Source organism: Ceratotherium simum, chromosome 16 (assembly GCF_057802395.1).
Source record: "Ceratotherium simum simum isolate JZ-2026a chromosome 16, ASM5780239v1, whole genome shotgun sequence".
Classification (NCBI taxonomy): Eukaryota; Metazoa; Chordata; class Mammalia; order Perissodactyla; family Rhinocerotidae; genus Ceratotherium; species Ceratotherium simum.
The window spans coordinates 43,656,396-43,678,818 of NC_141915.1; the positions used below are offsets into that span (position 1 = coordinate 43,656,396).

The 22,423-nt window shown below is 43.8% G+C and overlaps 1 protein-coding gene across 1 annotated transcript in view; it reads left to right on the plus strand.

Moving 5' to 3' along the window:
- The first annotated feature begins 62 nt into the window (after nt 1–62).
- The window catches only part of NMT1 (N-myristoyltransferase 1), a 29,952-nt gene continuing 7,591 nt past the window's right edge, over nt 63–22,423 (plus strand). The window contains exons 1-5 of the mRNA XM_004432585.3: nt 63–225; nt 11,878–11,986; nt 15,262–15,406; nt 20,873–20,991; nt 21,566–21,657. Of these exons, the coding sequence (XP_004432642.1) occupies nt 95–225; nt 11,878–11,986; nt 15,262–15,406; nt 20,873–20,991; nt 21,566–21,657 (596 nt within the window). The 5' untranslated portion in view covers nt 63–94. The remainder of the gene's footprint in view (nt 226–11,877; nt 11,987–15,261; nt 15,407–20,872; nt 20,992–21,565; nt 21,658–22,423) is intronic.

Here is a 22,423-nt window from a genome sequence, read left to right on the forward strand (position 1 = left end):
AAAACTACAAAACCCAGAATATAGCGCAAGTTCCCTTCGTCCAATAGGAACCCCCCATGTAACGAGGCGCGGAGGCCGGCTCTCGCAACTCAAGATGGCGGACGAGAGTGAGACAGCAGTGAAGCCGCCGGCACCTCCGCTGCCGCAGATGATGGAAGGGAACGGAAACGGCCATGAGCACTGCAGCGATTGCGAGAACGAGGAGGACAACAGCTACAACCGGGGGTAACGAGATCCTCGGAGTCCAATTGCTGTCTAGTCACCCACAACCCTGGTCTCTGGGGTGCGGGGAAGTCACCGGGAGCTTAGTGTAACCCCACCCCCATATTTTTATTGGTTGAGACCTTGAGATCCTGCCTGGTGATTGGTTACTGTCTTTGTCCATTACCAGAGGTGGGTGCTCGGTATATTAAGGGCCGGAGACATTCAATACTTTTATTATATAAAAGTTCTTCTGTGTAATGTTCTACTTGTGTGATTCAGGCGCATCGGGGGAAAAGAGCATATTGGATGATGGTTTTCGGTGGCACAACACGGGTCAATCTAGCAGTACAGTTCAAAGGGAACGTTAAAGAGGTGTTGTTTCAGTGAACAACGTGATTAGCAATAAACGAGTAATAAAACATTTCGCTTCAGTTCACCTTCAATGAGGAAATTCATCAAGCTGTACAAACCATAATTATGTTGTAAAATATCACTACCAGAGAATCCCAAAATATAAACTCACCTTATAAACCCTACGTAGTTACTGTGATAATGTTTTGATGTATACGGTGTCCGTTGCTTCAAATAATCCATAAGATTCCTGAGCAATATGTAATTAGGTCTTCCAGCATCTTTGCTCTGTTAACTTTGCGAAGTAGCCTTAAGCTTCAAGAAATTGAGTGATAGTGCTTCTTAGACAGTGTTTAGAAGTGGGTTTAATACTGCGTCTTCTGTACTTTAGGGTCGTGCCTTCTAGTAACTATTCGTTCCTTGGGTGGAAGAAATGCATCAGACCTTTGAGTGTTGAGTTGGATTCCAAATCAGTTTTCACTCTTGTAAGCCACACCCTGTCATTCCTCTTTATATTGTTCAAGTGGCCGGTGCTGACACTCACTCTCTCTATCTGTCTGTATTTACACACTATATGTTTTTTAACGGAAAGTCCTGAGAGGCTGTTTTGTGTGTGTAACTTTGGCTGAGTCTGTGGTAGTCTGTTTTTCATAGCCATTGTTTCATTTGCAATATTGGTGGTAGTCCTGGAGGTAAAGGTAGAAGGTTGAGGTCTTTGGCTAAACTTTAAAAAAAATTCTGCTACCCTATAGAGATGGGAGAACAAAGGATTATTTAAGTGATTTATAATCTGCTTGTGATGAATCTTTAGGTTAAAAGATCTAGCTTTTATGTTCTTCAGCCAGCATTAAAAATCACAAGAAGGGGGCCGGCCACGTGGCCTAGTGGTTAAGTACGTCTCTCTCTGCTTTGGCAGCCCAGGTTTGGTTCCTGGGTGCAGACCTACACCACTTGTCCACGGCCATGCTGTGGCAGCGAGCCACATACAAAATAGGGGAGGATTGGCGCAGATGTTAGCTCGGGGTGAATCTTCCTCAAGCAAAAAGAGGGAGATTGGTGACAGATGTTAGCTCAGGGCAAATCTGCCTCAGGAAAAAAAAAAAAACCACACAAAAGAAGAACATAGAGGAAAAGGAATCTTGTCAGATTTGGTTTTATAAGACTAGGTTCTTGTGCACACAGATCTAATGTCATAAAAGCCTTGTTTTGAAGTTTGAGATTCCTAAGAATGGAAGAGCTGAGAAAGAGGAAATAGGAACAGAAGAAGGGAAAGTGTAGCCCTTCTGAGTGAAGATCCCAGTCATCAATGGGAGTTGTTGAGTTTAAAGTCATTTCAGGGGCCGGCCCGGTGGCACAGCAGTTAAGTGCTGGTGCTCCACTTCAGTGGCCTGGGGTTCGCAGGTTTGGATCCCAGGTTTGGACCGACGCACCGCTTGTCAAGCCATGCTGTGGCGGCGTCCCATATAAAGTAGAGGAAGATGGGCACAGATGTTAGCCCAAGGCCAGCCTTCCTCAGCAAAAAGAGGAGAATTGGCACTGGATGTTAGCTCAGGGCTAATCTTCCTCACACAAAAAAATAAATAAATAAAATCATTTCAGAAGTGAAAGTAGTGCGTCTTTGTGTGTGCTTGATTTTAATTTTCTCTGCTAAACTGTTGCTCTGACCAATGTCTATAGCTCTTTAATTGGTTTTGTTCCCTATAATCTAATAATCTATGAATCACTTTGCAAAACTGTTTGGCAGAAAGTTCTGTGTTTTATTTATATTTTTAAATTAATTTATGGTACCACAAAGTGGTAACCTGAAAAAAACTTTTGGAGGCGTTTTTTTGTTGTTGTTGTTTTTGTACGTGGTTATGGTCTAGGTGAGCTAATTAAGTTTATTAGCATCCCAAACTAGAGGTCTATGTAAATGAGTTTGGAGGTGGCAGGTGAGAAACAGAGGACCCAGCCTTGAGGACAGAGTCTGGTTCTGGCACTTAGAATCTGGGTAGTCAACGTTTTTCCGTTAACGTCAGAGGAACCGGTTTGGGGAAGAAGCATTGTGGCACGGTGGGAAAAGCATGGACTTTGAAGTCATTCAAACCTGAGTTCAAAGCCTGGTTCTGACACTTAACAGTCCTGTGACCTTGGGAAAGTTATTTAACCTCCAGTTGTAGGGATTAAATGAGATAACATCTGGAATGCAGCCTTCCTCCTCCCTCCTATTCTTTCTTCAAATCTTCCCTGTTCTCTTTCCCCCAGCTGGCCCCCGGCTGTTATCACATACTGTATTTTTTGTAGCTTTTATCATAACAATAGTTAAATAACGTACGTGTCCAGTCCCTGCCTCACCTGACTGTAAGGTGCCTCAGAACTGGGATCATGTCTTTGAGATGCCTGGCACTTAGTGGGTGTTAATGACTATTTGCTGGATGAATGAATAGCAAATGTTAAAGTTCGTAGCCCAGTGTTTAGTGAAGTTTTATTTCTCCTCACAAAGGGGGAGGATGTCAGATTTTTCTTACATACACACTTTCTTTCCCTAAATGAGTGTCATTGTAAGCCTCACTATAGTTTTTGTGAAATATCTGCAGAAATCAAGGATCCTCCAATTTGTGGTGGAGGTTTTCCATTGTCTCTTGGCTTGAAATTTTTCTTGTCTTTACGTAATATTATTTAAAATGTTTTCAAAAGTGATACAAGAATTGAAGGGGAACATCTCCTTTTGATGCTAAAATACGATACGCAATAAAGTCTTGTTTGCGTTGTCTGAAGTACAATACACAATAAAAGTTAATGATAGTTCTAACTAACCCTTGTTCTCTCAGGCCTTTCTTTCAGGATGGGCTCTCAGTGCTTTACACTAATGAAATGAGCTGCATTCGTGCACTGGCGTAATAGGCAATGCAGTTGTGCTAGTTTCTTATGTCCCTTTGTGTATAAGTTTAGTTCTTGACTTCTAGTCATGTGTTTCTTCCATAATTAAGTAAACATTTGGTGACTATAAATTTCATATATACATATAAACAGACATACATGCACATGCATATATGTACAGTATATGTATATATGTGGGTATATGTATGTCTATGTATTTATCTGTCTACAGTTTTTCTATCAGCTTTTTTAAAAAAATTCACTCAACAGAGGAAAGGAGGGCAGCATTTTCCCCCAGTTACTTGCCTGACATAAGTTACCCTGAGCAAATGAGAGTAGAGTGAGGCTGTGCTCATCCCCCTGCAGTTCATGATTCATCTGAGTGGTTTAATTTCCTTGCTTGTTTTTAGTGAAAGGCTTTCCAAAAAATATCACTAAAGAGTGAACCTTATCAGCTGGCAGTAGATTTTAATTTAGGGGTAACAAAGAAGTAAAGTTTATATAGGTGTTTTGGAACAGGAAAGAACTCTTAGACTATTTTGTTCCTAGGATTCTTTTGGAATTTATTTTGCAATGTCATCGATACCATTAAGATGCTGGTAACCCATGCGTCAGGAACCCTGTGTTAGGGGTTGTCTCTCCCGTCTTGTGCTCTTACTCCATGAGGACAAGTTAAAATGGATTCTTTTTTTTTTTTTTTTTTAAGATTTATTTATTTTTTTGTGAGGAAGATCAGCCCTGAGCTAACATCCATGCTAATCCTCCTCTTTTTGCTGAGGAAGACAGGCTCTGAGCTAACAGCTATTGCCAATCCTCCTCCTTTTTTTTTCCCCCAAAGCCCCAGTAGATAGTTGTATGTCATAGTTGCACATCCTTCTAGTTGCTGTATGTGGGACGCGGCCTCAGCATGGCCAGAGAAGCGGTGCGTCGGTGCGCGCCCGGGATCCGAACCCGGGCCGCCAGCAGCGGAGCGCACGCACTTAACCGCTAAGCCACGGGGTCGGCCCTAAAATGGATTCTTAAAAGTTCTCACTTCCTAACCATGAGATATGATCGCTTTATGAAGCAACCTAAGAGAAAAGGAAGGTCTTTTTGAAAGGAGTTCCATAAAGCTATCCTTATTTGCTTTCGTTTTATTCTTCAGGTTCTCCAGGAGTGGTTCTTCCCATACTTATTTGATGGCTTATAGCTGCATCTAGCTCTTGGAAAGAAGAAATCTTTTTAGTTCCTTTTTCTTAATTTCTCCCTTCAGCTTTTGGTTTTTCAAAACTAGATCAAAGCAGAAATGAAAAGAGAAACCTCATCACTGATATCAAATAAGTGTTCTAATTTTATTTCCCAATTAAGTGGCAATTAAAAAAGAAACTAATCAAGAGCTGCTTCAAAGAGAAGAGACTGGAAAGCAGAAGAAATGAAGAGTAAATGAGAGCCTATTTCAGGGAGACTGCTGCTCATGGCAACCCATTTTTGCTGATTTTTCACATTGTTTAACTAATGTGCTCACTCTAAAATTTCCCAGCTTTATGAAGTCTACAGTTAACCCTTTCCCTGTGGAGTCCATAGATTTAGTAACTTTAGGAGGATGTTTCTTTAGCTCTTCGTCTTTAACCTTTTGTCTGAAATCTCTGCCCGGGAAGCCTCTCTTCCAGTTCCTCAAGGAAGGTGCTCTTGTGCTTGCTGCATTTAAGGCACACAAGACATGGTGTTCTCTAATTAGAGTACCAAAATAAAAAACTAAAATTCTTCAACAGGGTCAGTACTCACTTCAGAAATTTTTCTAGGGGCCGGCCCAGTGGCGTAGTGGTTAAATTCGCATGCTCTGCTTTGGCGGCCCAGGGTTTGCAGGTTCGGATCCTGGGCACGGACCTATGCACTGCTTTATCAAGCCATGCTGTGGCAGGCATCCCACATGTAAAGTAGAGGAAGATGGGCACAGATGTTAGCCCAGGGCCAATCTTCCTCAGCAAAAAAAAAAAAAAAAAAAAGAGGAGGATTGGCAACATGTTAGCCCAGGGTTAATCTTCCTCACCAAAAAAAACACAAATTTTCTACTGCTGCTGACTTTGAGAGGCAGCTGGGAGGATTCACTATTGTTAGGTGTTCAGTAAATGTTATCTATTGCTGTTATTACTGTGTGCTGGGCCCTGTGCTAAGCCCTTTCCATGGATTATCTCGTACAAACTGCACTTAGAAAGACTGAGTGAGCTTTTGTATAAAGCTTGGGGTTTGCATCTCTACCTCTCCCTTTGTCACCCCTGAGGATCCGTTCTGAGTGTGCAGGATTTCTTCTCCCTCCTGCATTGGCTTCTGCATCCTGACTCTGCAGCAGTGAGTCTTCTCTTTGGATCCGTTCAGTAACCCATGGACTTTCCCAAACCAGGGAGCCATTTGGTGATGGAGGTGGCTGGCCCTTTTAAACTCTCTTTGATAGAGCAGTATCTGTTTCAGAGGTCATTCTAGTGTGTAAAATTGCTGCCAGCATTCAGTCATTGCTCAGAAAATTACTGAAAATGGTTTCTGAACAGCATTTGATTTGACCTTGGAGTTGCTGGGTTACAGTCTAGCTCTCCAAACCAACCCAGAGGATGTGGAATTTACATTTCTGTCTCATTCCCATTTTAAACTATTTAGTGTATCAGAGCTGTTGTGACCCCTAAAAAACTAGTTTTCCTCCATGACAAGAATTGGTTTGTTTGCCCTCAAAACTCGGGCTAACTATCCCAGGGAGGACAGAGGGTGGTGGTAGTAAAAGCAGTCTTGTAATCCCTTCCCACAACCTGCTCTTCTTTTCACAGACCTCTTAGGGTATCTTGATGGCAGTACTCAAGTGTTTTTATTTTTCCCATCATATAGGATTCACAAGCAGTTTTTTGTATAAATTACTGATTGTTGGGAATTTGCCGAGTGTGGGGTACTGCATTAAGTGATCCTACAGTCACAGCAGTACAGAGGATAGGCGCCGATACTGATTCATGCCATGTCTTCATTCACGTCTCTGGGCCTCCTGAGTACTAACAGAATTGCTAGTGAAGGTATCATGCCTTATGAGTATTGTGATTTGCAGAAGGATTTTCTGATGTCTAAAAGTGGAATCACAAGGATATTAGAGGCTAGGATTTATCTATTTAAGTTTCTCTGGAAATTTTAAATTTTAGCCCAAAGAATTAACTTCTAGTTTTTAGGGGTAGAAAACAAGTGACCAAAAGCTGTGAGTTTTATTTTCTGAGCTCTCTTTTCTTTTGATCTCATAATCAGAACTAAACCTGTGGTCTGTGTTTATGACTTTGGAACCATTTGAAGTAGCTACAGTGGAGCTTTTTTGTTTTAACTCTTAAGAGGACTAGCGCAGGTCCTAAGGAGGGAAAAGACAACGAATAAGAAAGTTGATAATTCAATAAGAAATATGATAATTTAAAATCTCAACCAGTGGTTCAAAAGAGCACCGCCTTTCTGCTGCTTTTATGGAATATTAACCCCAGCTATCCTGTGGAAACATTACTGAAGATGTTTTGCTGATCTGCTTTTGGGCTCCAGCTTTTCTGGGTTTTGTTTTAGTCCATTATGCCTGGAAAGCATCAGTCAAGCAAGTATTTATTGAATTCTTAACTGTGTGCACAGCACAACTCGAGGTGCTGTGGGAATCAGCTGTATAAAATGTGGTCTCTGTACTCAGGGCATTTTTAGTCTCATTGGGGAGCCAGGAAGCAACACATTATTTTATATAAAGTGTTAAATTGTTTGGGTGATCCTCATCCTACAACAGGCATCAGCGAGAGCTAGAGTGGTCGGAGGCAGCGTCCTGGAGAAAACATGGCTCCCTCTCCTCATTGCTTTTAATATCTGCTCCTCTGATGCACAGAAATTTGTGTTAGGGCCCTGTGTGGTGAAACAATGTTTTTTTGGTTTTGGAAGACTCTCAGGTAAATTCTTACAGGGAATGTTTGGGGAGGAATGGGCCAAGTCTTTAGAGATTGGTGGCTTGTCCCTGGGTACTAGTTGGTCAGTTGAAGATCAGTTTGCGTCACGTCTCTGGGCCTTGGTTTCCTCCTCTATAAGTAACAGGTTAAGCCAGACAGCCCTAAGATTCCTTCTAGCTCTGGTGGTTTAGCTCCCACAAGAACAGCTCTTCAGTCCTCAGGCACACACCTTTGAGTGGATTTTGTCGCCCAGGAGGATTGAGAGGAGGCCTCCGTTATGGACCCTCACTGCTCATGTTATCTGGAAGTTCACTGCTTATCTGTCAGCTTGCCCTTCCCTCCTGCCCACTCACACATCCTGGCACTGCATTCTGTTTCTGGAAATAAGTACTGAGGTTCATTTTCCATTTCCTCTCCAAGCCCTGACTTCATACCAGAGCATCTATAGGATTTCTTATATGTTTGAACTTAGAATATTTTGGCCTTCATTAAAATATGATATTTCTTGAGCCAGCCCTGATGACCTAGTGGTTAAAGTGCGGTGTGCTCCGCTTTGGCGGCGCAGGTTCAGTTCCCGGGTGTGGAACCACACCACTCCTCTGTCAGTAGCCATGCTTTGGTGGCGGCTCACATAGAAGAACTAGAAGGACCTACAACTAGAATATATAACTATGTACTGGGGCTTTGTGGGGCAGAGGGGGGGGGGAAGATTGGCAACAGATGTTAGCTCAGGGTGAATCTTTCCCAGCAAAAAAAAAAAAGATATTTCTTGATTCCTTTTCTTGCCTGTTTCTTGTCTGTTGTTCTGCTTATTTGCTTGGTTGGTCATTAATGCCTTGGGTTGATCAACTTTACTGTACTTCAGAATGTAGATTTCAGAATTTTTATGTGAACTCCCATCTCCCTTTCCATTGCAAGCACAAACACACACACACCCCTGATGAAAGAAGGCAAATTTGACTAATTCTCTGCTCATTATTTTGGAACCAAATGAACCAAAGTTGAACTTTGATTTGCTGATTCCAGGGTTCTGGCCGATCTCTTTGGAGTATGTTAAGGTGACTGGCAGGCTTAGAGAGATCTTTGAGAGATTTCTGTTTCAATTTGCAGAATCTTAGCATGCCCTGGAATACCCACCCAGTGGGTATGGACTTTGCATCCCTTTAAAAACAATGCTGAATTCTTAGAGAAGGACTAGCCTGGCCCCTGTGGGGTCATCGTTTTGATTCTCTCCAAATCCAGATTGAGACCATTGTTTTGTGAAATGGTATTGGCTTCCTAGGATGCTTCTTGAAGACCTACTCTCAAGACCTCTGAGCTTGGTTTCTTATGAATAATTAAAATTGTTATAATCACCTTGAAAGCTAACCCTAGTGGGCTCCTTGAAAGTCTCTTCTCTGAGTCAGTTGTCTTCCGGTTTGGGTGTTGACTCTAAGACCATAGTGAGCTCATAATATGTTCTCAATGTGGCTCAATACCTGGTAGCTCAGTAAAAATGACCTTTTTATAGCTTGTCTTTCCTTTGTTCTTCAGCTGTCTCTGTATGCTTTACGTACAAGTTGAAACAGGATTGTTGCTCAGTAGCTGCATGTGCAAATTCAAGCCAATATAAGGAAAATGAAATTTGCTCTCTGGTTTTAGTTTGGGTCTTGGAGTTTGCCAGGCACTTAAATTAATAACACATAAAATAGAACAAGAGTTCACCCAGGATCCTTCCACAAAACTGGGGTCCCTGAGGAAATGGCTGCATAGAAGTGTCTCCACTGAAAAGAGCAAAGACAGGAAGGTAGTTTTTTAGTGATTTTGCACACTTATAAAGATGTCTAAAGTTGGAGGAATTTCTTCTGTTTTCCTTATGTGAAATTGTGTTTAGTAAGTATCCAATTGGTTAATATGTAGCAATTCTTCACCGCGACCTTTTTGATTCTTTTTTCTATAGAATTATAAAAAATGATTTGTATGCTGGGACCAGATAATTCATTCCATAAAGCTGAAATGAATAAGGAGTTATAAATTGTACAAAGTGGGATGCCTGTTTGTCTCCTAACATCAGCCAGTTTTTAAACCTTATAATGCTGCGTACAATCCTGAGACTGAAGTGAGAATGTCTCTGGAATAAGAAAACCACATAGAGTTGTTGTCATCGGCTGCAAATAAGCCTGTGTGTGATAACAAAAGTGAGTTATTAAGAGGAAAAAATTATCTTAAGGCCATAAATGACTTCATGGTTCCTTTTCTTTGCCACAGCCTTGAGGGTTTTGCTGAGCATCTGGTTTTTAGGCGTTCACCTTATTCCCCCTCTGCATGTTACCAGTCTTCCTTCCATGTTAGGCCTCTGTGTCATTAGTATGATACCTAGGAGGTGCACTTGCATCTGGACTTCAGGACCTTACATTTGGAATCAAGTAACCACTAGCCTTTACTGGCTCTCCCTAACTTCACAGTCTTTCTGCGTCCGGCGCCTGATGAGAGGACCTGCAGATGGGTGCAGGCCAGATGTTATTCCAGAGCAGAGGGAGGTAAGGGTGGATGAGCTAGATGGGAACTGAGTGTGATGAGCCTCCGGAAAAGTTGGGCTTGATGCCCTCCAGGTTAAGAAGCTGCTGTGACTGTAGGCTTTCAAGCAGAGGAGGGACACGTGGAAAGCCATTTTCACAGAGCTAAGTCCCACAGCTCTATAGAGTTTAGGATGATGCAGGAAGGTTGTGCAGTCAGGGAGATCCAGTAAAGGCTGGGGGTAACTTTAGTCCGATTGTAAGATCATGAAGTCTTGATATGAGTGCTCCTACCAGGACTAGGAAGGGATAACTCTGGAGACATTCTACAACAGGAAATGGTGGCACGTAGGTACAGACTACCTTCTGTCTACACAGTACCACTTGCTATGAAATGATAACTAATATTCATAATAACCCCAAGGCGTTTTAAGATCATGAAGGTTTTTTGAATTATAAAATAAAGCCTGAATGGTATTTATCATAAGAGTATGGAAAATGTGTTTTATACTGTTTTAATTATTTGAAAATTGTTTATCTGGAATACACAGCTAAAACGATACCCTGAGCTTAGTGATCCTACAGATTAGGGTTCACTGTACTCTCAAGCTGGACTCCTAATTTTGACTTTTTAGAAGGAAGATTTCCCAGGAGAATGGCAGAGTGATACTGGGCATGACTCCCAGACTGACAGTGCCACAATCAATTTAGACATGGCAGAAACCAACTACGGCAGTAATGAGGAAAGCAAGCTGCAGGGTGAACTTAAAATTCATCAGTAAAATGGAGGAAACTCAGAATCAAAACCATTATCCTAAAATTGCAAGAATTGGGAGAAGACATTTGGGAATGAATGGAAAATGTCAGAGAAACACAGTATAATCTACGATTTGTGTCTCAATAAAGATATTGAGAGACAATACAGAAAATGATAATAAAAGATTGTAGGAAATGGTTAATGTGGATAAGAAACTGTTTTTTTTATTTTTTTGTTTTTGGTGAGGAAGATCAGCCCTGAGCTAACGTCTGTTGCCAATCTTCCTCTTTTTTTTTTGCTTGAGGAAGATTGTCCCTGAGCTAACATCTGTGCCAGTCTTACTCTGTTTTGTATGTGGGATGCTGCCACAGCAGGCTTGATGAGTGGTGTGTAGGTCCACGCCCCAGATCCGAACCTGCAAACCCTGGCCCACCAAAGCAGAGCACACGAACTTAACCACTATGCCACCAGGCTGGCCCCCTAAGAAACTGTTTGTTGCGTTCATTGAGTGTGTCACGCAGAGGGAAAGCGGCATGAGAAAGTCTCCATCACCATGTTCACACGCACATGCGTGTTTCATGTAATCTTTTCGTGGCAGGAGTGGCTAGGTGCTTCATTGTTGTTGTTTTCCCAAGATCCTAGTGCTGGGTTTTGCCTGTAGTGATCACCCGGTCTGAGCCAGCTGACCATTGTCCTCAGTGCTGCAGGCCTGATTTAGGCATTGCTCATAACTGTTCAACTGTTTTGGACACAGCACAGCAACATTAAACTGCCTTTTTCCCATTCCTTCCTCCCTTTCCAGTGCTGCTCTGTGCTTTAGATCTGGCTGGAAAACTCATTAAACTTGATGCATTGGGAGGGTGGGAGTGGGGTGAGGAAGGGTTTCCAAAAAGACGACTTTGGGCTGACATTCTTTTAAATTCAGGGTTCTAAGGAAGTGTTAGTGGTATGAATGCCTTGTTAACAATTATCATTTGACTTTGGTGCCAGCAACCTGGCAATCTAAAGAAAATAAACACATAAAATAAATGCAAGAACGGAAAAGGTCCTTTCAAACAAATAGGACATTCCTTGCGCAGCGCTCCCTCCGCGGGAGCTGGTGGGAATGGGGAGGAGAGCTATGTTTATTGGTGTCCTGCAAATGTCCCTTCTGGGAACCTGGATTCTCTAGTCTGCTTCTGAAGCCAACAGGCTTGATTAAGAAGGTCTGGCTCCACAGAAAGCTCTTTGTCAGTGTAGCTCAAAACAGATGATTTTTTAAAAACCCTGCATCAGTATTTGCTTTGTCTTACAGTGGTTTGAGTCCAGCTAATGACACTGGAGCCAAAAAGAAGAAAAAGAAACAAAAAAAGAAGAAAGAGAAAGGCAATGAGACAGATTCAGCCCAGGATCAGCCTGTGAAGGTAACAAGGAGCCTCTGTTTTCCTGTGACTGAGAGTTGCTTTTTCAGAAGAGATGGTTTTGGGGTAGATGTATAGGAACAATTTAGATTGACAATCTCCACTGGTATTACTTCAAGACGGAGGAGTTGGATCCCTCTGCTCCCCTCTGCTGCCCTAGACCTAGGTGATGAAACGGCTGTCGTACCTTGAAAGACACAACAGGTTAGACATTGCCTCCCAGGCACGGTGCCCCTCAGAATGTCCAGATACGAAACCACATGTGGTGCTGTAGTAGGTGCTGTAGAGTCATATGTGGTGACAGCCCTGTTGCCTAGAGCAGTTCTCAGCCTTTTCTCTCTTAGGTTCCCCCCACTATCAGAATAGAAGGACTGTTCTTTTTAAGGCAGACCTTTATATATTGCAAGCATTATCTTAATTCCCTGGTCATTGTAATGAAAACCACGAGTCCCACAGAGTCAACTTCTGAGTTCTATGGTTGAGAACCACTGGCGTAGAGCTTATGACCCAAGACTGACACACTGACATGAAACCCAGAGGTATGGGTAAGGATTGTTTTGTGTCATAAATAAAACATTAAAAAAAAGAAAACCTTTTCTTTCAGGTAAGTGCTGTCCTCTTCAAAGTAGGCCCTGGGGGAAGCTCAAAACATATCCGTAATTCCTCTTTTAGAATTGTCTCCAAAACAGTTTATAAGCCTCCTAAGAAATCCGGTCTCATTCCAGTATGCCCACACTTGGCTTTATGCCTCAGATGTTGTGCTGGAACTTGAATCTCCTACCTTATTGAGATATGGTGTCAAGTAATTTTTTACTATTTTCAATATGAAACCCACTGTGAAAAAAATACCACCATTATTGACCACCATGTTGGCTAGGCTCTTGCCAGGCACTTCATTTAAATTAACCCCAAACCTTCAGCATCCCTACAAGGTAGGTGGGGGTCTTCCCATTGGCAAGATGAGAGAGGTGGATTAGCCAAGTCTTTCAGTTGGGAATTCTAGCCTAAGCCCATGCTTGGCTTTAGGGATGTTAGTTTGTCTGTCTGTCTGTCTGTCTGTCTGAAAGTAGGTGTTTGAATGACCGCAGGGGGATTTGAGAGCAAGCCTATATCAAAATGGTTCACCTTGAAATTAGAAAATTTTAACAAAACACCATTTACGTACTCCTTCCATTTTTCTCATTATGAGAGTATTGCAGTTCATTGTAGAGAATTTAGGGAAAAAAACATAGTAAGAGGAAGAAAATTAACTTGTCCTACCTCCCAGGAATAAGCAATGTAAACATATTGGTTTATATTCTTCTTTTCCTTCACAACCTAAATGAAAAAGGAGAGGGCCGGCCCCGTGGCTTAGCGGTTAAGTGCGTGCGCTCCACTGCTGGCGGCCTGGGTTCGGATCCTGGGCGCTCACCGACACACCGCTTCTCCGGCCATGCTGAGGCCGCGTCCCACGTACAGCAACTAGAAGGATGTGCATCTGTGACATACAACTATCTACTGGGGCTTTGGGGGAAGGAAAAAAAAAAAAATTTAAATGAAAAAGGAGAAGTCATAAAGTAAAAGTATTAGAAGAAATTATGTATTTTTATCATCTTAAGCCTGACATAAGACCCAGAAGCCATAAAAGAAAAACTGACAATTTTTTTAAATTGACAATTTAAAACTTCTCTGTAGAAGTCAAAAAGATAAACAACAAACTGGGAAAATATTTGCAATATGTGAATCAGTCAATTTAAATAATAAAATGAGTAGGCAGTTCACAAAACAATAAATGTTCAATCATATGAAAAGATAGTTAAGGGCCGGCTCCGTGGCTTGGCGGTTAAGTGTGCGCGCTCTGATGCTGGCGGCCCGGGTTCGGATCCCGGGCGCGCACCGAGGCACCACTTCTCCGTCCAACGTGAGGCCGAGTCCCACGTACGGCAACTGGAAGGATGTGAACCTATGACATGCAGCTGTCTGCTGGGGCTTTGGGGGGAAAAAAATGAATAAATAAAATCTTTAAAAAAAAAAAAAAAAAAAGAAAAGATAGTTAAACTCACAGTGAAAGAAATGAAAATTAAAGCAATATTTTTTGTCTCCTAATTTGGCAGAGATTAAGATTTGGTAAATCCAATGATGAGGGTGTGGAGAAACATGCTCTCATACACTGTTCATTGCATCATTAATTGATATTCTCTTTTTAGAGAGCAAGTTGATAATATATATTATAGTTTCTTTCTTTCTTTTTTTTTTTTGTGAGAAAGATCAGCCCTGAGCTAACACCCGTGCTAATCCTCCTCTTTTTGCTGAGGAAGACCAGCTCTGAGCTAACATCTATTGCCAATCCTCCTCCTCTTTTTTTCCGCCCCCAAAGCCCCAGTAGATAGTTGTATGTCATAGTTGCACATCCTTCTAGTTGCTGTATGTGGGACACGGCCTCAGCATGGCCGGAGAAGCGGTGCGTCGGTGCGCGCCTGGGATCCGAACCCGGGCCACCAGTAGCGGAGCATGCGCACTTAACCGCTAAGCCACAGGGCCAGCCCTATATATTATAGTTTCAAATGTGCATATTCTTTGACCTAGAAAGCCTCTTTTCTTAGACTTTATTGTACAGAAATACGTATCCCAGTGAGCAAAAATAGGTGTACAAGAACGTTCATTACAGCATTGTTTGTAAAACTGAAGAGAACAAAACCACCAAAATGCCCCTTGGTAGGGGGTTGGCTAAATATGTTGTGGTCCGTGCACAAAGTGGACTCAGTTGTTAGAATGGGCAGGTCTGTGTGTCCACATGGAAAGGTCTCTAAGACATAATGTTTAAAGAAGAACAGCTTGTAGAATAATACTATACAATCCAGTTTTAGTTTTTGAAAATTTTGTGTGTGTTTAGAACTTGCATCCAAAAAAATCTGCAATTATATTTGCCTCTTCTCGTCCTACCTCCGAAATTAAGACTGTTGATGACGAGGATTATATTTGAGGGATGAGGTTGTTGGGTTTTTACTGTACATATTATACATTTCTGCATTGTTTGAAATTTTACACTGAATGTATTACTTTTGCTGTCAAACATCAAAAGATTAAGAAAGAGGAACCCTGTAGGAAGCACCCACTCGCCGTGTAGCTCATCATCACGCACTTTTTCTCCAGTTGGCGTCCAATATGTGACCTCTGGGATTAGGACAGAGGAACCACACCCCTTCTTTGAGTTGTACCCCTTAACTCTTGAACTATAATTAATCAAAAGTGCTTATTAACATAATGAGCCTTTTCTCTCTCCAACTTGTCTTGTCCAGATGAACTCTTTGCCAGCAGAGAGGATCCAGGAAATACAGAAGGCCATTGAACTGTTTTCAGTGGGCCAGGGACCTGCCAAAACCATGGAGGAGGCTAGCAAGCGAAGCTACCAGTTCTGGGACACGCAGCCTGTCCCCAAACTGGGTATGTATGTGCTTTCTTCCCCAGGCAAGGGTGAGGGATGTGCCTTAGCCATGCTAAGGGTTCTGTGCTGAATTTGTGAGGGAAGACAGTAGAGTCCTGGAGTTCCTTGGTGGTTATTTTTAGAGGATAGTCTTCAAAATGCAGTATAGAAAAGACTATTGCTCAGGGAACTTATTGTTTCATAGTAGCACACATTGAGAACAAATAATGATTCTCTTAGTCCATTATCATCCAATATAAATCTACAAAGAAAAACAATACATTGGCACATGATGAGTGGGGATGGGTCTATCTCCCACATAGATTTTATAGAGAAAACTGTCATTTGCCTTGTTTATCAGGGCAAATGTTTAATCCTGGAATGGGCCAAATCCCCAGCCTTTTCCCCTTGCCTCTCAGCCAATGCATGCTTACTAAAAGCAAGGTAATTTAACAGTGATGGTTCAACGCCTGGAATACTGTATGCAGGTTTGGTCTGCACCCCCTCAAAAAGCTGTAATGAACTATTAAAGGAGTGGGACAGGCAGAAAATCTCAAAGGATTCCAGAAAAGACTGGACATAGAGTTAGAGATGTCTACTGAGACTGAGCCACAGTTAACCTTGATGGCTAACTTCAGAGGTTGCCGTTGACAGAAAGTTTCTGGAGTGGTTGCCTCGTGATTCTGGGCCCATTGATAGCCCAATTCCTGTTTTCTACATGACTGGGAAAGTAAGTATATGGAAAAAAACATGTTCCAACGCCAAAGTACATGATCTTCAGGTTGCCCATGTTACTGCTCCCCTCCAGAAACGCAGTGAGACTTCACAGTATGTTTGGTGGGGAGGAGGGGCCAGCTGTGACAAGGAGAATCATCTGCTCAAAGGTGGAGAGTCAGCAGTACAGAGCCCTGCTACTCAAAGGGTACCCCTTAGACCAGTAGGATGGGCATTGTTTAAGTGCTTAAGCAGAATCTCAGGCCCTACTCCAGACTTGCAGAATCGGATTTGTGGCCACTTTGAAAGTTTGAGAAGCTCTGTTCTAGAGCATATGCAGTTCTTGGACAGCTTAGTCACAATCTAGAAGCAAGCTGAGTTGTGCCTACATGGGGTGAAAAGCAAAGCACGGCCTGGATGATTATGAGTAGTGGATCGGCAGCAGGCACTATTCCAGATCCCTGCCCCGACCCATCCACCTTGTCTGTCGGGCTCCCCAGGTCAATCAGGTCCCAGGCCCGGTGGCTAAGCCCTCCAGCAAGGCTTTGGGTCACAGTAACACTGGGGTGGGTCCCAGTGACCACTCCCCCGCAAGGAGCAGGAAGAATGCAGAGAGCCACACACTCTGCCTCTGAGTGAAATGCATGAAGAGGCATTTTGTGGCTGCCAGGCATCTTGGCTCAGTTTTCAGATGGGGTTTTGGTTTGATTTGATTTTTCATCAGGCATTTGCAAATGGGTAACTTAGCTCCATTCATAGATAGTGGGATCTGGTGAAGAGGCGAATTGGGATTAATGGGCTTCTATTCCTCTTCAGTCCAGTTATTCTTTGTTGTTTGCCTCAGTTTCTCCACCTGTAAATGTAGAAAGTGCTCCAGTTTCATTCTCAGAAGGTTCATGAGAAAGCCACAGTTGCTCACAGGGGCCCTGACGCTCTCAGGAAGGTGGAACGAAGCTCAGTTCTGTTTCTTCTGGCCGTGCCTTCTGTGCAGCGTCTGGTGTGGGGCTCTGGGAGAGCAGTCGCTCTGAGCATCTGACCAGTCTGCCTTTCAGATCTGTGGTCAGTCAAGCCCAAATGAAGGATTCCTTTGTGTCCGTGAGTCAGCCTATAGAAAGTACCACATTACAGGCATTGATTGATCCGTGTGGCTGAGGTGTCACCCTAGTTCTCCTTCGGAGTTTCCTTAGGGTAATGCAATTTATAGCTTCTTGCCTTAATTTTTTCCACTCAAGTGAGGGCTAATGATTGTAAAACTCGTGCATGCCAAGTGTACGCGGTTACAGCACTCCCCACCTTGGGAGAGTCGTAATTACATTGTGTTCCACTAAAGAGACGTAGAATTCTTTAGTAGTTTAAAGTCATCCTAAGTTCACCATTGAAAAGCCTTCTAAACAGCAAGTGTTTTAGACTATTTAACAGTTCTGTGTGCTCCCAGATAAACTTTGATCTCCCTTTCAGATCCTGTCATTCTGCTTTTTAAAAGTCATTTTCCCACTCTAGTACAGGGGTGCAGAATCCTTTTTTTTTTATTTTTGACTGACCTCAGCAGGTTGGAATCTGGCCGTTCTCAGATGAGTGTAAAGAAGGAACCACCAAAGGGAGAGTGTGGACTTGTACTTGGTTGCTCTGGGCTCTCAGAGAGAAGCTTCCCCACTTTAACCCTCACCCTTGGCCTGCTTGTGTGGTTTACGGTCTTCCAAATCTCAGATGTTCTTTTCTCCTAAGTCCTTCACATTTGCACTGTGGTGCTTGGTTTTGGATCTTGGATGTTGGAAGGCAGAGAGAGAATCTGGGGGAAGACTATACAGCAAGAAACCCATTAAAAGTCCAGAAAGAACTTTCTTTTAAAGTTCTCAGTGTCGGGGGCTGGCCCCATGGCGTAGCGGTTAAGTGCGCGCACTCCGCTGCTGGCGGCCCGGGTTCGGATCCCGGGCGCGCACCGAGGCACTGGTTGTTAGGCCATGCTGTGGCGGCGTCCCATATAAAGTAGAGGAAGATAGGCACAGATGTTAGCCAAGGGCCAGTCTTCCTCAGCAAAAAAAAGGGGGGGGGAAGATTGTCATGGATGTTAGCTCAGGGCTGATCTTCCTCCCCCAAAAAATAAATAAATAAGTTCTCAGTGTCCTCCTCAGTGGTTCATTGGTTCTCTGTGGCCTGGAGATAATTGGCTGCATTCCTGCAGTGCTCTGTGGGGGCCCCGACACCTACACCACAAGAGGCGCTCAGGAGCTGCTAGGAGGTGGAGGGCAGGCTACTCCTCACAGGCAGAAGCCATGGTGCTAGGCACTGGCAGGGGGACAGTGCAGGAGCCTTGGGCCACTTCTCAGTTTCACTGGTGCCCCACACTGCAGGTCTGAAGTAGCTTCTGCTTTCTCAGTGTTTCCTAAAACTCTGCTTTGTCTGCTATGTCTTACAGATACCAAACAGCCTTGAGATAACCTATGAGAGCTGGTTTATCAAAAGATAGATTAAGACTTACCATTGGAATAGTCTATAAAGGTTCACTCAGTATTGACACTTGACAAGCACTTACTCAGTGCTTTTTGTAAAATGCAGATCTAAAGATGGCATTCCTCCCTCCTCCACCCCTTAAAAACCTGTTCAGGATGTCCCGTGGGTCTAAGGGTAAAGTCCAGCCTCTGTAGTAGCTCGTAAGGCCCTCCAGGACAGTTCCCAGCTTTCCTCTGCAGCCTCATCTCCTACTTTCAGTTCCCCTCCTTCATCTCCAGGCCTTTACGTATACTGTTCCCTCTGTGCACACGCCCTCCCTGTCCCACGCAGTCCACCCCCCGCCTAATTCCTAATTATTCTTGAGGTCGCAGTTGTAGATATTTCCTCTGAGAGGTCTTTCCTGACATGCCCTCCCTGCCCCCCGCAGGTCCTGTAGCACCCCATACTTCATTGTTGTGGGCTGTCATCATGCTGGGTGGCAGGTCCCTGCTTGCTTGTCTGTTTGGTGCCCATGATGATGGGGACCTGTGTCCATTTCATTCACCAGCTCCTGCCATAGAACTGGCACATTCTAGGATTCCGTGAAGGCGTGAATGGAAATGCTTGTTGCATGCAGGACGTAGTAACCAGCCTGACTGAAAAGATTTGGCCTTGAGGTTATTGTAATACAGTGTGGAAGACCACCAGTATCTTGTCCATGGAAATCATTTAGGGAAAAAAAATTAAATAAAAAGGTTCTGAAGTTAAAAAATGTATTTTGGAAAAGGTATAAATTCAAAACAAGACAGGGAAAATTGCCTAGCACCTAGACAGGACTAGAGTGGGAATCCTTAGTACTTTCCAAAGGTCTGGCCCTCTGCCTTGTAGGCTCAAAAAATTATACATGGCAGTGAATTGGAAGTAGATTGACTTATATTAAACTAATTCACAAGGGCTACTTTATGACTAAATCAACAGGCCAGTTTCTAAACTAGGAAAGAAAAATATAACTTCTCCCTAGCAAACCTGTTTGGGAGCCAGATTATAAATAGGAAGTAGCCAGAAGTTTCCCTGCTGAGTGTCCCTATTGTTGCCTGCACTTTCCAGTTTGTGACCCTTAGCACATTGGTAATGTGTCATTTCTTGAATATTTCTCCAGAAGATGGTACATCTTGTGGGGACAGGGACCTTGTCTTTTTCCTGCTTTTTCCTAGTGCATGATGTCTGACACACGGTTGGTGTTCAGTAAAAGTGTTGAGTGAAAGAAAGTTAGGTGATCAGTCCTGACAGTGTTGTCTTCAGCTCATAGGCTGATGTAGCCATTTCCACTGCATCTGCCCCACGGATCTGTTACTGGGGGTCTAGAGCTACCTGTTACACATTAGAATGACGTATTTGGGCCAGGAGTCTGAAAATCAGTAAAAGCATGAATTGAGTGCCTAGTGTGTACAGAGCCCTTTGCTAGAAACAGTGTACTAAGTGGGTCCCTTTTGAAGACTCCATTTTCAAAATGTAGTAAACATTGTATTCTTCTAAGTGTGAACATGAATGAACTCTGAATTATAGAAACTAAATGATCCAAGGGTCAAAATAAAGTGATTGATTTGTCCAAGTTTATCAGATGAGTCCAGTTTGGCTGTGGGTGGGAATTGAGGCTGTATCTTCTGAACACCCCCAGGCACTCCCTGCACACTCCCCAGAGGAGAGGGTCTGTCCAGGGTGGGGATGTTGTATCAGAGGGTAGCTTCCTGGCAGCATTACGTAGACTCAGTGATTCAGCCTAAAGGCGCTGTCAGGACTCTAAACACTGAGGGCCTGAGTTGGCAGCAGCAGTTAAGTGGCCCATGTTGCTGAAAGTTAAGGCTGGCAGGGCCAAGATTGAGCCTGGCGCCTAGATGCCATCATCTGGTTGAGGAATAGGCCCAGTACATTGTTGTTGCTGTTGACACAAAAGCAGCCCTGTTGTAGCTTCTTAAAAATCCATCCAGGTCGATGGGCCTGGGCCAGGGCCATGACAGCACTCTACGGCAACCAGGAGGCAGGAAGCCAAATTAGTCAAGATAAATGTTTGTCATTCAGTAACCAAAGGGAGATTTAAAAGGATTTCCAAAAAACCAACCACCTTGGATCCCAGTGATTGTTCTGAAGTTTTGCTGTGAATTGGCCCTCATTTAGGGGCCAAGGGTAGCTGGAGAGATGGTCAGTAATTGCCAAGCACAGAGTGTTCATCAGATGGAGGGCTCCTAGGGACAGCAGGGGTTGCTGTGGTTGATTTTTGAGCTGAATCCCTTCCCTCCCCCAGGAGTCACAGGGTGAGGCTCATGGCTGTGCTCTTCTTCCAGGAGAAGTGGTGAACACTCACGGTCCCGTGGAGCCTGACAAAGACAACATCCGCCAGGAGCCCTACACCCTGCCCCAGGGCTTCACCTGGGACGCCTTGGACCTGGGGGACCGGGGTGTGGTGAGTAGACCTGGGCAGGCCACAGCTGCGCACTGGCACCTCTTTCATAGTGAGCCCTGTAGTCATACCAAGACAGCTTCTACTTAAGCCTTCCTCAAGGACTCTTGAGATCTGAGCCAAGCAGGTCGGGGCAGACCCCCATCTGTTGCCTCTGGGGCCTGCCCAAGACTTCACATAAATAGAACTCAGCTTTTCTGGCAGGTTGAAAATTAACCTCTGCAGTGCCCCAAAGTGGATACTCTTTTTTCATGCTTTCATCATTCTTGTTCATCCCTTCATTCATTCCCTTGTCCTAAAGATGGAGTGGTTGGTTAGTTGGATGACATTCTTGGTCTGCCACTTTATGTAGTTAAGTCCACCCCTCCACCCCTTGGTAGCTCAGTTTCCTGTTATAACTAGGGTGCTTACTCCAAAAGAGCCCCTGCCATGCATGGGTGCAAAGGGTTTGTGAGAGTAAATAGAATTTTTGGTGTTTTGCCTTGTCTTTCTGAAAAGCTTGGAGCCCCAGGGTACCAGAGTTGGTCCCCGGGTATATTGCAGAATACCTCCAAGGCACCTCCTTCTTTCTCTACAGCTGAAAGAACTGTACACCCTCCTGAATGAGAATTATGTGGAAGATGATGACAACATGTTCCGATTTGATTATTCCCCAGAATTTCTTTTGTGGTGAGTTGTAAGGGCTTTCTTATGGTTCTGGGGCAAGGCATAGAGTGGAACAACCATAGGGTGCCAGATTTTTCATCCCTGCTAAGAGCTAACCTTTGATGAAAAATTAGTGTGCAATTTTTGAGTTCCTACGTCTGAAGGAGGCTTGCTTCCAGGGGAGCTTAGAATCAAAACCTTATTTAAGGTAGAATGACTAGATGAGGGAGACCTTTGTGGAATTGGTACCCAGAAGAAAAAAGCATCTGTTGTATGGTGACTTTATAAAGAAGGGAAGGAGGGATGACGCCTACTAAGATTGAAAGGAAAAGGAGGATCGTTTTCTATCCAGTTCCTGAGCATGCTCAGGTGTATGAAAATGGCCTTGCCTGGCTGAGCCATCCACCCTCCTGGGTCACGTTTAATATCCAGGAAGGTAGAGACATGAGGCTGAAATGGAGGGGGAAAGGACGAATGGGTAGAAAGCTGAAAGAGGGAAGTGATGGTACCCAAAGGGCAGATGGAGACCAGAGCTCCAGGGGCTCCACAATCGGCTCCCAACCACGGGACCCACTGGACTCGGAGCCAAGGAGGCCAGTCCTCTGGTTGTCAGAGTGAGTGAGCACAATGAAATTGGATCGGGCATGAACTCCTCAGTATGAGCTTTGGATTGGGTGAGTAAGTAGGCCAAGTGGGCTGAGCAGCAAGAAGGGGCTACGGCTCCATCCCATTTGTGTCCAGGAGGGCTTGGCTCTGAAGAGAATTTAGCTGTTAACTCCCAGTGAGGTGG